General features: G+C 41.5%; 1 protein-coding gene across 11 annotated transcripts in view; it reads left to right on the top strand.

Annotated features, from left to right (window-relative positions):
* herc1 (HECT and RLD domain containing E3 ubiquitin protein ligase family member 1) overlaps nucleotides 1-17,859 on the top strand; it is a 262,328-nt gene that overhangs the window by 77,110 nt on the left and 167,359 nt on the right. For all 11 annotated transcript variants that reach the window (XM_073024866.1, XM_073024869.1, XM_073024868.1 and 8 more), the window contains exons 8-12: nucleotides 1,236-1,363; nucleotides 4,931-5,075; nucleotides 15,499-15,670; nucleotides 15,760-15,894; nucleotides 16,946-17,111. In XM_073024866.1, the coding sequence (XP_072880967.1) occupies nucleotides 1,236-1,363; nucleotides 4,931-5,075; nucleotides 15,499-15,670; nucleotides 15,760-15,894; nucleotides 16,946-17,111 (746 nt within the window). The remainder of the gene's footprint in view (nucleotides 1-1,235; nucleotides 1,364-4,930; nucleotides 5,076-15,498; nucleotides 15,671-15,759; nucleotides 15,895-16,945; nucleotides 17,112-17,859) is intronic.

Genomic DNA, 17,859 nt, shown 5'->3' with positions numbered 1-17,859 from the left:
ACACAATTCTTATTGTGAGGAAAGTATGTCGGTTATAGAAAGACTGGATAATTTTCGGTTGCATATGCGAAAAGAATTGGTGAGGTCAAGGTCAGATTCATTTGTCCCCTAGTTTTTCACCTTTCTCTCGCCACCAACTGTAGGCATCTACAGCTTTCAGAACTTACTTAACACGTTCAGTACTGTGGATGCTGAACCGTATTTGGTGATGAACATTGAAGCTCCCTCCCAGAAGCTGTTCCATGCTATGGGGCTGTTTCGTGAATGGAGCTCGGTATGAATATTGTGTGGTGGGTGGCAATGAGAAGGTTTCTTTGTCTATGGTCTAAGGATGGAAGATTTCATGGGATGTGGGATTGATGTGAAGGACTCCAATATCTGACTACATACACTCAGTGGCCACTTTATTTGGTCGACATGTACACCCCATTAATGCAAATATCTAATCGGCCAGTCGTGTGATGGCAGCTTAATGCATAAAGGCATGCAGACATGGTCCACAGGTTCTGTTGTTTTTCAGACCAAGTATCATAATGGGGATGAAATGACTAAGTGACTTTGACCATGGAATGATTGGTGCTAGGCGGGGTGGTTTGAGTTGATAAAGATGGCGCCGGTGTACATTGGCGACTCTCTGCGGGCTGCTGGAATTTGTATGTACTATGATAATTTTACTTTGAAACTGCTGATTTCCTGGGGTTTTCATGCACAGCAGTCTCTTGAGTTTCCAGAGAATCGTGCGGAAGCAAAAAGCATCCAGTGAGTGGCCGTTCTGTGGGGGGAGAAGATATCTTATTAATGAGAAAAGTCAGAGAAGAATGGCCAAACTAGTTCAAGATGATAGGAAGGCAACTAACTCAAATAACCACGTGTTACAACAGTGGTGTGCAGAAGAGCATCTCTGAATCCACAGCATGTTGAACCTTGAAGAGGATGGCCTAATAAAGTGGCCACGGTGCATCACTGTGCGCATTTGGCGCAGATGAAATGGCAGTGTGACAAGGTGGTCTCGGGTGCTGATGATAAAGTAAGGTTCTGAGTTCAGCTGTTAGGCTTCGCAAATTCTTGTAGAACACCTCTTACTCCATTTGTCAATCAAGTAGTTCCCTTGATAAAGCAGGCTGTCTTTCTGATTCACTGTCTCAATAGATTGGAGTGTAAAGGATTGTATTGACAGATATATTGAACATATCTGCAAATTTCTTGGTAATTATTTACTTGATTTATCTTACTAGGTAAACTGGGTCATGGTGATACTAACAGAGTTTATAAACCCAAGGTAATCGAAGCCTTGCAAGGAATGTTTATTCGGAAAGTGTGTGCTGGAAGCCAATCTTCACTTGCTTTGACATCAACAGGCCAGGTTAGTTATTCTGAATAACCTTTTTCGTTTCAGTTATTTTTGCTTTCAGAAAGATTAAGTAGTGAGTATTGATATATTACCAAATAATTTTTGTGTCATGAGCATGAAACTTTATCTTTGGAAGGGGAACAGTAGGGCAAGGTAGAATCTAGCAATGTCTCCTTTTTCCACCTGTACATCACCTGTAAAGTATCAGCAATGAGGATGGAGATGAATGAAGGATTTTGGGGATGATTTCAGTTTGTTAAATGTAGTTCCAGCCAAATATGTAAATTAGATAATGTCTTGAGCAACATGATATTGGTCTTTGAACTAAATCTTTTAAGCCAAATGCCCTCTAATGAAGTTTTATTATTTTTGGTTTTCGATACACTTCATTCTTCAGCAAAGTTGCCTCATTTTATGTAACTTTCTCTTACATTTTTCATTAGTATTTACTTTATTGCTCTTGTTTTGTATTTAATATTTCAGTAATATTTGAGCAATCTTGTATATATTAGTTGATTAAGCATTCTTGTTTGTTTAAATAATGGGTTTAAATATAAGGGTTATATGCATAAAAATGTGAATAGCATACTTCATGCTACCATGTGATATGTGTGCACCTTGCTTAAAGAACAAACTAAGACTTGCTTCTCTTTGCTCTCGTTTTCCTTTGAATTAGTTTAATATTTTGGAGTTATAAAACGTAATAGCTCTTACAATTTTTTTTACAGTTTTTTTCAATTTTCCTATTCTTCCTTTATTTCTCTCTTTTTGTCATTGTCATTTTCTCACTGTGTTTGACATGCAGATTACTTGTCTCTAGATTGGTGAGTGTGACTTAAGGGCTTGTTCCTGTGTTGTGCAACTCTTTGAGATTAGTTTGTGGTTCCCCCCTCCTCCCTCCACCCTTTGGATGTTGCAAGTATTTCAGGCAATTTTTCTTATGGCTTTTAATTTTCAATCGATTTGTCCTCGCCTCTTTCCTACTTTTAACTCTCATTTAAAATTTTCCAGTAAACTTACCTGTATTGCTGTTGAGTTTACTCTTTGTTTTTATTTCCAAGTCTGTGGCAGTATCTTGAGGTGGAAAATCATGGGTCTGGGAGAACTGTTTTCCAGTTCCCTGTGGTTTTGTTTGTTTATTTTGGGCAGATATGGACATTGTTGACAGGACCAGTATTGAATCCCAACCCTAAATGCCTTTGAATTGAGAGACATACTGTGCTATTTCACAAGGCATTTAGGATCAGCTATGTTCATGGCTTGGAATCACATGGTGACCAGATTGACAGATGTCCTTAAACTGCCAAGTTCGGGTTGATCAGAAAAGTGAGCCTGTAAAGGCCAAGGGAGAGCCAAGCTTTGATGAGCAGTAGAAAGAGGGGAGAGTCCATCTAAGGTGGTGGAAGTGTAGAAAGGATGTACTGAGCTGAGCTTTGGTTGAAGATTCAGAGCAAGAAAGAAAGAGGGATTAGCAAATGGGGGTAAAATTAGTAGCTGAAAACTTGGGTCTCGACAACAATAACTGTTCACTTAATAATTTGTTACTTGGTATCTGCTGTGTTGTATGACATGGCTGATGATGGTCTTTCCATGACTATGATTGTTCTTGGCAATTTTTTCTGCAGAAGTGGTTTGCCATGGCCTGGTCTGAGCAGTGTCTTTACAGGTCGGGTGACCGTAATCATTATCAATATTCTTCAGAGATTGTCTGCCTGGTGTCAGTGGTCACATAACCAGGACCTATGATTTACACCAGCTGCTCATACGACCATCCACCACCTGCTCTCGTAGCTTCACGTGACCCTGATCGGGGGTGGGGGGGGCACTGCAGAGGGCTAAGCAGGTGCGACACCTTGCCCAAGGGTAACAAGCTAGCGGAGGGAAGGAGCTTCTTACACCTTTAGTAGAGATGTATCTTCACTCCGCCACTCAAAAATGATATACTAAACCTTATAAAAACAAGAGGTTCTGTAGCTGCTAGAAATCTCGATCAACACACAAAAATACTTTAGGAATGCAGCAAGTCAGTGCAGCCTCTATAGAGGTGAATGAGCAGTCAATGTTTTGGGCTGAGGCCTTTCATCAGTATTGGAAAGGAAGGTGCACAGAAGCCAGAATAAGAAGCTGGGGGAGGGGAAAGGAGCAGAAGCTGGCAGGTGATGGGTGAGACTAGGGGAGTGGGAACATGAATAGGTGGGGAAGGGAGGAATAGAAGCATACAAAACCTACAGCACAATACAGGCCCTTCGGCTCACAAAGTTGTGCCGAACATGTCCCTACATTAGAAATTACTAGGCTTACCCATAGCCCTCTATTTTTCTAAGCTCCACATACCTATCCAAAAGTCTCTTAAAAGACCCTATCGTATCCGCCTCCACCACCCTTGCCAGTAGCCCATTCCACGCACTCACCACTCTGAGTAAAAAAAAACTTACCCCTGACATCTCCTCTGTACCTACTCCCCAGCACCTTAAACCTGTGTCCTCTTGTGGCAACCATTTCAGCCCTGGGGAAAAAGCCTCTGACTATCCACACGGTCAATGTCTCTCATCATCTTGTACACCTCGATCAGGTCACCTCTCATCTTCCGTCACTCTGAGGAAAAAAGGCCGAGTTCACTCAACCTATTCTCATAAGGCATGCTCCCCAAATGAAGTTTGAATGAAGTAAGAAGTTGGGAAAAGGATAGGTGGAAAAGATGAAGAGTTGAAGATGAAGGAATCTGATAGGAGAGTGTGGTGGGCCATGGAAGAAAGGGTTGGCGGAGAGGCACCAGAGAGGGGTGATGGGCAGAATAAAAGATAAGGTAACTGGAATGGGAAAAGAGAAGGGAGAGACATGAAATTACCTTCCCACCACCCTCCCACCTGATGCTGCCTGACTTGCTGAGTTTCTTCAGCAATTTGTGTGTGTATTATAAAAATAAAAACAGTTCTTTGTATATTGTTTTGCAGAATTGATGTACCATTGGAAAATATTTTTACAGTGGAATAGCTTGGAATTTAAAACCATGGTACAATGAATACACTGCTTTTCTTCCCTACAATTAAAAAAAATTGATCTTGCAAACAATGCTTCAGGTGCAAGAAATTAATTGTATCAATTTGATATTTCCTTCCTTAGCACATTAGATGGTCTTTCCTATCTGTGGTTAAAAGAAATGCAGTGTTCTTTTTTCACTTTAACAGTGAATATGTAGTTCTTGCTGAATTTATTGTTGGTGTAGCGATTGCCAAATTAAATTTCAAGTGGCTCGCACCTGAAGTTAGTGGTTATCTCTAATTTTCAAGTTCCTTTCCCTCATGGTCCTTCTGTCTTGCTTGCAGTCACAATGTTTAAGGTAGGCAGCATTAAAACATGTTTAAGCATTCCCATCTCTCTGGAGCAAAGTAGGTTATTTGGGGATACAACAAATAAATAAACATTGTCTTTTATTTCGATTTCTTAATTTGTTTGCCTGATTTGTAGCAACAGTCTCTCATTATACTCAAATGCTGACCCATCTTTTAATGTTGCAATAAAATGTTGTGCTGTGGTTAATTTTGCCATGATGTAATTTTGCTGAATTTTACCTGTTAGGTATATGCTTGGGGCTGTGGTGCTTGTCTTGGATGTGGCTCTTCAGAAGCTACTGCTTTGAGACCCAAACTTATTGAGGAACTAGCTACCACAAGGATAGTTGACCTCTCAATAGGTGACAGCCACTGCTTGGCTCTTTCACATGGTAAGTAGAGAATTGACCTTTGCTCAATTTAAGGCTTAATGCAGGCGAGAATGCTGAAGGAATTCAGCGGGTCATGCAGCATCATGTGTTGTGCTTTTGGAGTGAATTATCTCTGGTCTCTTGTGTCTCCTTTAAAAAGTAGCTGGAAGTTCTGGAACTAGCCATTCTTTTTTTTAATGTTCTACCATAAATGCTTTCTGTAACTTTTGCCACTCTGTGCTGTGAAAATGTGGCTCCTTCCAATATGATCAGAATATTTTTGTTATGAAGACTTGTTAATTACTTTGTTAGATGGAATTCTGAGCACGTTTAGCTTTATTAGAGAATTACTACTTCAATTTTTTCATCGTTTTAATATCTCATTAACTAGGAGTTTACATCTCATGAAACCACTAATTTTGAATGTTAATTGTGAAAATACAGATGATCATACATACCAAAATTAAATGTCATGATTATGTAACCTGTCCTGCTTTAGTATGCAAGCACTGGCTGATTTTTATTTACAAATAGTACATCTCATTTTGTTGTGTGGCTCAGTACAGACTGAATGAGACAGCAGTTCTTGCTCAGAAATGGTTAACATTTGGCCTTGAAAATCATATAATAGTACTTACCATATTTACAAAACTTAACTTGAATTTATTAATGTATTATCGTAAAACATTTTTGGTTAACTGGATTACCAATTCATTTTATTCCCTTCAGGTGCATAAATTTGATTAATCAGTCTGGTTCTTCCCTTCTCAGCACTTCTAGACAACTGAGAGGGAAATTATTTTTTACTTACGGCCTAGAAATTTGTTTGATGGTATTGGTATTGAGGTAGTTGATCTCTATAGTTCAATTATTGCAGTGCAATGCTCAACGCATTCTACATGATTGACAATGGACTTGTATTGAAGCAAAACACTTCTAACCACCATTCTAGGTGTAAGTCCCAGTTGTTGTGCATCAATGTGATTTTCAAGTGAGATGTGTGTCAAGGATGTCTTTCTGGAGCATTAAAAAAAGAGCTAGACAGGGATATACTGTAATTCCATAGTTTCTGGCCATTCCCAAGCGTTTCCATTGCTTTGGACTGGTATCCAACCAAGATTAAAATGTGCGATTCACATCCTAACCCTTGGTTGGAATTCGCCTCTCCCACCATTGTTCCTGTGCAGTGCACCGAGGAAAACGTGTAACACTGAAGATCCACAACAGGATTCCTCAGTTAGTTTTCCACAAGGGCCAAATTATGTCAAGTATGCCAAGCCCAGGGCCAAAGTGTCCAGGGTTTTTTTTCCATTGCGCCAGTAAGTTGTTTTATGGGCAGATGTTGTTGTTGCTGGTATTACCAGCAGCCGCCGCCGCCTAGGATTCTCAAAGCCTGTGTTGTGGGTCACACAAGAAAAAAAATAAGCACTCTTGAAACAAAATAAGTCCAAAACCAACCATTTAATTATGACTCTAGCTATCACAACTGTCAGCTGTCACTTTGAGAACTCATCTGGGGTTTAAAATACACAGTAAACATGGTCATCTTCACCACTTCTCTTCCACACAAAAAGTTTTAGTAGTACTGCCTTTTCCACTGTTTCTGTTCTCTCATTTAATCTGTTTGTTTTTAATTAAGCTATGTAGCATTTGAAATATGAAGTGTAGCTATAAATGAAATTATCAGTATTATTATAGTTATAATATTATTATACCACAATAAGATTGACAAATGGACAAAAATAAATTGATTCATTCACCAATCAGTGAGAGAAGTGACAGCGACGGGATGAGGCAATCCTTCTGATGTCGGGCCTGTATTCTGTTGTGGCAATCCTGAGGCACTGGCCAAGATGTGCATTGGAGAGTCTGTTTCTGTCCTGGTTCTTGATAGAGTTCATTGAAGAAAACGATGACTCACATATGCACGTGGAGGGGAACAGTGTGAGTAGGAGCTTTGCAATAGCTCTCATATTTTTGAACTGAGCTTGGGGAACCACGTTGATCCAAAAGTCACTCACCCCAACGTCCTTGTGTTGTGCTTTGAGCAAATCAGATGTTCCCATTTCCAAGGCCTCCATCTGAACAGTTGCCTCATCTATGGAAGGCTTCAGCCTTTTGGCCTCTGCAGTCCACTGGCCGTCAGCCGAAACGGAGAACGGCTGTCTCTGGAAGAGGAGGATGTCACCTGAGAGTTTAGGGGAGCTTTCAAATCGTTCCCCGAAGCTTTCTGCCAGGCTTGTCACAAAATCCTTCATCGCTGGATCCTCCCGCATTTCGTTCTTCTAGCAATGTTGCCGCAGACGTGGAAAGTGCAACTTTCTCCCGTGAATGTCGCGTGCTCTACGGGGGGGGAGTCAAGTGTATGGTGTGGGATGAGGTTAAAATAAATTAGAGCTGCGCGCGCTTTATTTACATGTTATGACAGCTGCATTCACGTAAGTGCCAATGGGTCGGAGCGGTCCAGACATCTGATTCTAGTGGTCCGGACCTGGCCCACGGTCTGCCTATTGGGGTTGTCTGATCTACAATATGAAGCTTCACAGTGGCAAGCCCATGACTAAAATGATGGTGCAGGTGTTGGGTAACAACCATGTAGCATGCTTTCAGCAGACTACAATTGCAAGAACTATTGGCTTCCCTGCACTTCCTCTGAAGTGAAAATGCCTTATTTGCTAAGTTTGTTGTTGTCTTAGTGATCGCTGGTTTTCCAGACTCTAGAATTTTCAGTAATCATTTAATTTGCTCCATTCTGGGAAATTATCTGTTTTAATGGACGTGTTTAGGGTAGAATAAGTTACATTGAAGTGTCGCCCTGCAGCAGGTGTTCACCTCAGCTATCCCTACAGCAGTGTACCTCCCACCCGAGATACAAAGCATGCAGTCAACAAACCGTCCTCTGTGGTCAACAGCCTTGAAGCAGGATTCTCGAAGACCATTTTCATCGTTGTTGATTACTTCAACCAGGCCAACTTCATGAGTGTATTACCACAGTACTACCAGTGTGTCTCCTGCCTCACCAGAGGTCCAGATGCCCTGGATCATTGCCTGCTGAACCTTCTCTTTTTGACACTTTGGTAGATCAGGCCACCAGTCTATGCTCCTACTTCCTGCAAACAAACAAATGCTGCAACGGGACAGTACAAAACAGAAGCTCCTGCAGTGCTGGTCTGAGAAACAGATGAGATTCTATGTGACTGCTTTGAGTTGGTGGACTGCTCCATGTTTAGAGACTTAGCTGCCAGCCTAGATGAGGATGAGTATGTCACTATTATCACAGACTTTATCAACAAGTGTGTTGAGCCCTGTGTACCAAAGAGGACAATCGGCTGTTTCCAAACCATGGTGAACCAGGAGATCCGTGCTCTTCTGAAATCTAGGTCTGCAGCATTACCATCAGGTGCCTGATCCTCTTAAGAAATTAAGATATGACTGCCATAAAGCTATCGGATGCTAAGAGACAATACCAGTTCAGCTGTCAGCTGCGGCAGGTCTTAAATACCTCAGCAGGTTACAAAACAAAGACTGTCAAGCATCACCAACAAGAGCACATCCTTTCCCAGCGAGCTTAACACGACCTATGCATGTTTTGAACTGAAGGGAACGGTTATATCACCACACACCGAGGGTCTCCAGAGCACCTGAATCTACAGTCACTGTTGTGGACGTAAGATCAGTTTTCTGGAGGATGAACCTGCAGAAAGCATTAGGCTAAGTCCTTCAATCCTGTGTGGATCAGCTGGATAATTAGATATTTTTTAACCTCTCACTGCTTCAGGCTGTGGTCCCCCCCCACCGCTGTAAAAAACCATTATCTTCCTGGTACCGAAGAAAAACAAAATAATGTGCTTTAATGACTACCACTCAGTGGTTCTAACGTATACCATCATGAAGTGCTTTGAGAGGCTGGTCAAGGCACACGTCAGCTCCGGGTTTCCAGATAACCTCAATCCACTGCAGCTTGCCTACTGCCAAAACAGGTCGATGGCGGAAACCATCTTCCTTGGCCCTACATTCTACAGTATCTAGACAGTAAAGACACCTATATCAAATGATTGCTTATTGACTACAGTTCTGCCTTCAATACTATTATTCCAAGTAAATGCATCACTAAATTCTGTCCCCTTCTGCAACCGCATCCTTGACTTTCTGACCAGCAGACAGCAGTCAGTAAGGTTAGGAGGCAGCAACATCTGAGCCACGATTATTCTAAGCACTGGTGCTCCACAAGGTGGTGTCCTCAGCCCTCTACTCCATTCCCTGTACGCTTATGTCTGCATGGCCAGGTTTTGCTCAAACTCCATCTACAAGTTGGCAAATGAGACCACTGTAGTGTGCCGGAATTTCAAATATTGATGAGTCTGAATACAAGGAGTTGGAGAGCTTAGTGATCGTGTTATAACAACAACCTGCATTCCTCCCCCACCCCCCATGGTAACAAAAAATATACTTGGTCATTGACTTCAGAAAGGGGAGCAGTGCATGTGAACTTGTTTGCATCAACATTGTTGAGGTTGAGAAAGTTGAGCGGTTTAAGTTCCAAGGTGTGTACATCACCAATAGCCTGTGCCACTGCCAAGAGAACTCACCAATGCCTCTTCTTCCTCAGGAGGCCAAAGAAATTTGGCATATCCTTGTTTACTCTTATCAATTTAATGATGTGCCATAGTAAGGAGTGTGACTGGATGCATAATGGCTTGGTATGGCAACTGATCTGCAAGAAACTGCAGAATCCCTTCTGTGGATTCCTGCCTACACTTATTCCCTCGGTAAATCAGCCAGTTTAATCAAAGACCCTCACCATCCTGGACATTTTGCTTTCTTCCCTCTCCCACAAGGCAGAAGGTTCAAAGAATGAAAGACTGTACCTAACAGTACATCTTTTGATGTGCAAAAGACAACAAACTATGCAAATATCAAAAGAAAGAAAGAAATAATAATAAATAAATAATAGATATTGAGAACATGAGATGAATAGACTTTGAAAGTGAGTCCATAAGTTGTGGAATCTGTTCGGTGATGGGTTGAGTGAAGTTATCCCCATTGGTTCAAGAGCTTGATGACTGAGTATAATAACTGTTCCTGAACCTGGCTATGTGGGTCCTGAGGCACCTGTACCTTCCTGATGGCAGCAGTTCAAAAAATGGACTCTTGGCCTCTCAGTCTATCTTGTTATGATCTTGAACTTTATCATTTAACTGTAGTGCACTCTTTCCAGCAGTTCTTTTACATTAAACAGTGCATTAAGCTAGACTCGCATATATGTCAAACTCAAGGCCCGCGGGCCAAATCCGGCCCATGGTGGAATTATCTTTGGCCCGCGAAATAATATCTAATTACTATTAAAGGTGGCCCCAGTAATCGAAGCGCCTATGGCGTATGATATGGCTAATGCTGAGTTTATTCAGGTACCAGGTTTTCAGGGTTTTTAGTGTTTATTCGGCAGACTTGCTCGGCAGTCTTCTTCATAAGAAACGGAATTTGTAAAGTGAAACACTTTGTAGTTATAGCAGAGACTGAGACACATGAGAGCAGGCTGAAAAAACGGAGGCAACGAAAGCTGCGTTCGCACACGTCCGACTGATCCGGCCCGCATGAAGCTGCATTTTGCTCAATCCGGCCCGTGACCTAAAATGAGTTTGACACCCCTGAGCTAGAGTAAACAGTATGTGCAACAAACCTTTCACTGTGTCTTGGTACATATGACAATAATAAACCAATACTAATATTTTGTATCCCAGCGTGAAAAAATATTTTCTTCAGCAATATAAAAAAAATTAGGAGCACTCTTAATATTTCTATGACATCTACCACGATGTGCAAATTTGCTCGGAGTTTCTTTTTATTTCTTTTCTGTTTTTATTCTGTATTGTTTCCTCTTCTTTACCCCCTCCCTCACCCCTTTCTTTTCCCTAAGTCCCCCTCCTCCCATTACTATCTATCCCACTTTCTGTGTGCTCTTCCAGCTTTTATCCAGAGTTTAAAAATTTCATTAGTTCTGTCTGCTTGCCACTTACAAGTACAGATCTAGAGCTCTAAGAATGTGTGCCTCGCATGCAACACTTGTCCATCAAAGCACGAACTTTGTTGTTCCATAACCTCTGATAAAGGAAAGATTTCTTGCAGAGCCAGTCTGTGTGCACTTTCTGAGTATTGTTTCTACTTATGTGTGCCGATAATGTAAAAGAAATTGGTCTCCCAGAATGATTTCTCAGAAATCTTGAATTAAGTGATGGGCTCACTTAAATTCTAATCCATTCAATTAAGTATACTGCTGTCGCATTGTAACACAGTCAACTTGCATCACAAGCCACTCCCCTCCCTGCAAACTTTAATTACAGCTGAGACTTTGAGCAAGCATTTGCACATCTTTGTATTTGAAAAATGCTCCTGAAACAGACTGTTTTGCCTTGCTGCAATGAAAAAGGAACCTTTGTGCAGTGAATGATTTAACGCCATATGCAATAATCATGATGGGGATAATAGGCATTCATGCTGGGAGATGCTCGGTCACTTTTCCAGTATAATCTAAAATTAACTTAACTGGAAGGCAGTTGAATTTTGCTTTGTGTGATGATCAATTTTCAGAATCAGGTTTATGTTGTGGAATTTTGTTTTGTGGCAGCAGAACAATGCAAGAAATCTGTTGGAGGGGAACAAGATGTTTTTAAAATATTGAGTGTGAGTCTTCAGGCTGCTATACCATTTCCCTGATGGTAGTAACACAGAGGTCATGTCCCTAATGGTGAAGGTTTTTAATGACGGATGCTGCATTCGTGAGGCACCACCTCTTGAAGAGGCCTTCAGTGGTGGGGGTTGTGTTTGCATTTATGACATTCTCTGCAGCCTCTTGTGACCCTGTGCCTTGGAGCCTCCACACTAGGCTGTGATGCAGTTCTCTCTACTGTACAGCTATAGAATTTCAAGAGTCTTTGAAAACTTCCCCAAACTCCTAATGAAGTAGAGCCAATGCCGTGCTGCCTTTGATTGCATCAATGGATTGTGCCCAAGATTGATCCTCTGAGATGTTGATGCCCTGGACCTTGAAGCTGGTCACCCATTCTGCTGCTGATTCCTCAATGAGTACTGGTGTGTGCTCTCCTAATTTCCCCTTCCTGACGTCCACAATGCTGGGGGGAATATAAACTGCTGAAAGCTAATTCATTTCTCGACTAGCCTCTTCAAACAGCATTTCCCAAGGTATTAATGAAGGAAGTTTGATTGTAAGACTGTGGTGTTCTATAGTCAGTTTTACTTGCAGAATTTTTTATTATAATTAAGTCATGACATTTTATTGTTCCTGTACAAATGGGTTTCGGGAAAGAGTTTGGTAGCTTCTGAAGGTGAGTAGTATAAGGTTGGGTGCTAGGGCTGAACGAACTGCCGTCTTACCTCTGCAATATTTTGGGTAAATTTTCTGTACAAAAGCTTGCGCAATCATAATCAAATTCGCAACCAAGTACGTTTAATTTCCAGATTGACCTATGGGGTAACTGGACCTGTCTAGAAATATGGACCAAAGAATTGATTAGTTTTGGTGATGGTATATAATAACCAGGTTGCCATCTTAACAGTTAAAAGGTTACATTTTCAAAATAGTAAAGAAAGCTGCCTTTGATGCTGAGATATGTCTTAGAATAGTGGTCGCCAACCTGTCGATCACGATCGACTGGTCGATCTTTGAGACTTTCCCAGTAGATCCCGAAAAAAAAAAAAAGGAAAAATAAATACACAAATACTGTTGAGAGATTGTTTCTGGGTTGCGAGGTTTTAGTTCCGTTCTTTCTGTCCACTGCGCATGCATGTAGCTCCCCTGCACTACACAGTGTACTTCAGTGGTCCCCAACCACCAAGGAAGCGATATGATTTGGTGATATGAAACGATATGAGTCAGCTGCACCTTTCCTCATTCCCTGTCACACCCACTGTTGAACTTGAATGCCAGTGAGGTCATCATTCGCCTAAACGCAGTGATACCCTCATGCCAGGGATCACTGGTTGGCCTCAGGTAACTGGCTGCCTCGCGCGGCAGGCGGGAAGTGCAGTTGCTACCAGTCTGGAGCGCAGACAGATGAGCGCCACCTCTGAACCTGTTTAGCACACCGAATGTTCGTGGGGAACCCGGTGCTAAAATATTCGCAGACCTCATTCGGGCTCAGTGTTTCGTAATTAGAGCAGCTACCTCGCTGCGACCTACTGAAAGTCATCCCTCCAGCCAAACCTGCCGGCCGATAGATCCTACAAGGGTCTATCGCACACCCTGTTGCACTCCTCGCTTGGTCGGTCGCTCTCTCTGGACTGCGACCACCGCGGCCTCGGCACAGGAACCTCTGGCCCTTACCTTGTCTTCTCATCCCACCCAGGACCTGCCACACCTGGCCAAGGCGTCTGGCGGGCGGGAGGCTGGAGTTTGGGCCCGGAGGCTGTCTAATGAGGCAGCCCTCTGAGTCCAAGCACCTTGCACTTAAAGACAAATCCGTTCAGTTTTTTCAGTGGAAAAAATGTGAGCAAACGAGACAGAAGCAAGTGCTGAGAGCCACGAATACTAAATTGCGGAATAGACTGGACGTAAGGAACCTGCTTTGGGTATCGCCGTATTCTGGTCGAGTTTAACACCGCCCCCCCCCCCCCACCCCTGTCGGCCAGTTCGCAAGAATATTGTCAATATTAAATTGGCCTGCGGTGCAAAAGAGGGTGGGCACCCCTGGTGTTTATACATTATTTCTACTTACGGGTTGTGGGGTTTTACTTCCGGTCTTTTCTGCCCTGGTGCGCATGTGTGTAACTAATCGATTTGGGATCAATCTTGCCTTTCACTAAGGCTGAGGTAGGGGATCTTGGGCTTAAAAAGTTTGGTGACCACTATCTTAGAATGTGCTGAGACACATCATCAGTGATGTAACCTGGGGTCATTGGGTGTCTCACGTTCTTCAGCCCTTGCCTAGATGACCCAGTCAGGTTTGATAAGGCCTCAGCTAATGTTCCAAAAGCTTTGGTCCATGGGTCACACCTCTCAATGTATAACCATCTGGAGGCACACTTGGCAGCCTCTGTCATAGTCCTGATGGTTCTTCTCTTTGTAGCCTCCTTAATGCCAAGAAGAGATTTGGTTCTGCAAAGAGACCAGTTAGCAAAACCTCTACACCTTACCTCTACAGGCTCACATCCTGGCCTTCACCCTGTCTCTAGCAAAGCTCTACTAGCACCTGCTATTTGGCCTTCTTGTACTTGAGCACTTCCTCAGTCCAGTCTTCCCAAGGCAAATGTGAGGTCATCTGCTTTGTGGTTTCTGACAGAATGACCATGTCAGGCCTCAGTGATGATGAAAGTCAAGGAACTTTAATTGCTTGCCAATGTCGACCTTCAATTGCCAACCAGACACCATGTCGAGCAAGTCTTGTGGTGATTTGGACTGAGGCTGTAGTTGATCTCCAGCTTTGACAAAGGCGTTGGGCTTTCTGGGTTGACGGAGGTGTTTACTGTTGTTAATGGCCAAGGAGATATTTTCTGCCACTGCCTTCAGCACCTGATCGTGGTGCCAGTGGTAGTGGCCTTCTCCAAGAGCTTTTGGGCAGCTGCTGAGGTTGTGTTTCAGGATCCCTCTGCCAGGGCAGAGAGACGTCACGGTGCCTCACTTCTGCCTCAAGCCAAAAGGATGTCATACAGTCTTGTTCATGAACTTGACGTGCTGAGATTCTGCCTGTCGGCTGTTTCAATTCTTTGACATTTACTGAGCTTTTATAGAGGGGAGATGTGATAACATGAACTTCCTGTATTTTGCATGTAAGGTAAAGGTGTGAAACGGCAGCATGTGGTCTATTTAGAATTCAGTTTCTGAATTAAGAGATCAAAGGAATATATCTTTATTTTTTGCGAATTGTGATGAAATGTTTATTATTGAATGTATTATATGTTTCCATCTGGTGTTTTAACAAGTAAATTCCAGTGAAGCTCAAGCTGGCTCGGGCTTTACTGGGTGAATGCAGAAGCTGTGCGGTTACTAGCTAAGCTACACTTCCCAGCTGAATCTCAAGCAAGAGGGAGTTGTTGGAGTTCTCCCTAGCAACTGGCAATTTATTCATAGTCATGCACTAGAGACCTAACACACTCAGAATGAGCATTTTATGACTGTTAAGGAAAAAGTTGTATTTTTAATTGCCGTAGTATTATTAATTATTTCAAAATAGTCATGGAATGACAGCACACTTCGAGGTTGAGAATTCTAGAGACTCACCACCACCTGCGAAGAAGTTCCTATAGACATAAATTTTAATGTCTTGCCCCCAATCTTGTAACTATGAAATATATTTCTAATGAACATGAATATAATTTTATTCATTTGTTTTACGTCATTGACTGGATTTATGGTACTTGGTGAATGATGTAAGACTTTTTAATGTAATTTTATTTTTCATTAACTTACGCTGTCTCATTTTATTTCCAGATAACGAGGTTTATGCATGGGGCAATAATTCTATGGGACAGTGTGGTCAGGGAAACTCTACCGGTCCAATCACCAAACCCAAAAAAGTGATTGCTTTGGATGGCATAGCATGTCAGCAAATCTCTGCTGGAACCTCACATAGCCTTGCTTGGACAGCATTGCCCAGGGACAGGTTAGAATGGATTTTTAAACTTGTTTCAATATTTTTTAAGCTGTTATTTTGACTGACTTCTCAGCACTGCATTAATTTTGTTTTGACAGGCAAGTGGTGGCATGGCATAGACCTTACTGTGTAGATTTAGAAGAAAGCACTTTCTCTCACTTGCGATCGTTTCTCGAATGGTACTGTGATGGCATCAACAGTGAAGTTCCACCTCTTCCTTTCCCATCTTCCAGGTAGGACTGGCTGTAATGATGTCTGGAGGTTCAGAATTCATGAAATCAAATTGTTGGTGTTGTGAGATATTTGTGGCAAGTTCGCGATTTGGATTGACCATTTCTTTCTGGGGTACACTCGTAATATTGCTATAAAAGCCTGTTGTAAGCAGAATGTTAACTGTATTGTACATGAACATTATTGCTTAGTCACTCATGCTCAATCAGTCAGTAACTAAATGTGTAAGAAAGCAGAATCTGAATGAATTTGGTGCTGGTATGCAATGAACTGATGGCAGTTTTATTGCAAGTGGAACATTATTGACTAAGGGTGAATTATACCTGTATGAAGCTCAACTACTTTAGCTTTATTGAAGTGCAATTAAAACAAATACCTCTTTATACATCACTGTAACTTTGAGAAGTGTGCTTTTGTATTCAAGTCGTCTTAAACATAATATGATGGGATTATCAACCTCAGACATGTATAGTACTTATTCTTAATAAGATCCTTCAATTAACCTAAAATGTTGGCCGATGGACAAAGTTAATTGAAGTTGAGGCATGCTATTTTTCTTTTGAATGCTGGCATGGATATATTAGGACTTGAATAGAGTGTATAATATTAATATGCAAATATTCATACATTCACAGAAAACTTTACTATTTGTTACTTTAATGCAGTGGTCCCCAACCACCGGGCCATAGCCAGTAACTAAATAGCCCGGTGGTTAGGGACCACTGCTTTAATGGACATATGAAGCTTTCATTTTAAGTAGGTTAAAGCTAATTAAAATGAAGTCATAATCTATACTATAATCGTAATCTCAAAGGCATTTCTCTTTTTGAAGTTATTTCCAAATATGTCAGCAACAGCACAAATGATTTCAAAAACAATTAAATGGATTTCTGAAACTTTCAGTCTATTTCTCACGGTTAAGCAGAGGATTACATGCAAAGCGATTTTTCTAGTTGTTGATATAGTCTCACTATGCAAATACTCTGTTTTAATGTAAATTAAATTGCTGCATCTCAAATTTGTTTAAATTAAAATTATTATTAATTTTATTAGGGAGCATCATAATTTTCTTAAGCTGTGTCTCAAACTGCTGTCCAACCACCTAGCACTGGCTTTGGCTGGTGGTGTAGCTACCAGTATCCTTGGCAGACAGGCCAGACCATTACGTAACCTGTTGTTCAGGCTAATGGATTCCTCTGTACCAGATGAAATTCAAGAGGTAAGTTGTTGCAGTTCTTTCTTGCTTGGATTTGTTATTGCTCGATGGAGTAAATTCATTTAAATACATGTACCATTGAAAGATGTTTGGACTTGAGTCTACTAATGTAATCTACTTCAAACGATTGTTATGGTGTCAAAAACTGAGAACGAGTCTGACTGAAGAGCTTCAAGTACTGCATTGTCTCTGAATGACCTACTCCTGCTCATATATCTTATGGTCTTATGTGGGTTTTGAGTAGGAAACTATATAAAGAATTTCAATAAACGTATACATTTGAAAATGGATTTGGTTGAGATTACTGTAGGGCATCTGTGTCTAATTTTTTTAAGTAACTTCTGGGCCAGTTAAAAAGAAGTTTTTTTAAGTAACTTCTGGGCCAGTTACAATCATTTTTTTAAATGATTGCTTTCTTAAGCTTTCATTAAGTGACCCACCCTTTGCTTGTGTTTTTTTTTTATTGGGATGGGTTTTGTTTTGATTCCCCTAAAGCTAAGTGGGTCCATGATGTGCCTGCAGTTAGTATTTAAACCCTAGCCCATGGATGTGTGTTGAGGGACTGTCAACCAATCTGCCTCCTGCTGTACACACAGTGAAGTATCATAATCCCTGTATGTAACATGGGAAACGCAACAGTTTCTGATAACAGTAATGTGATTAGCGATGTTGATTGAAGGATGAATATGAAGGCCATTTAGGAAGTTTTCCTGTTATGCTTAAAACTAGAGGTGTAAAATTTTCCAAAAGA

This window comes from Hemitrygon akajei, chromosome 21, assembly GCF_048418815.1.
Source record: "Hemitrygon akajei chromosome 21, sHemAka1.3, whole genome shotgun sequence".
In the NCBI taxonomy this organism is placed as follows: Eukaryota; Metazoa; Chordata; class Chondrichthyes; order Myliobatiformes; family Dasyatidae; genus Hemitrygon; species Hemitrygon akajei.
Note: the sequence above shows the minus strand (reverse complement) of the source record. Positions and strands in the feature narration are given on the sequence as shown.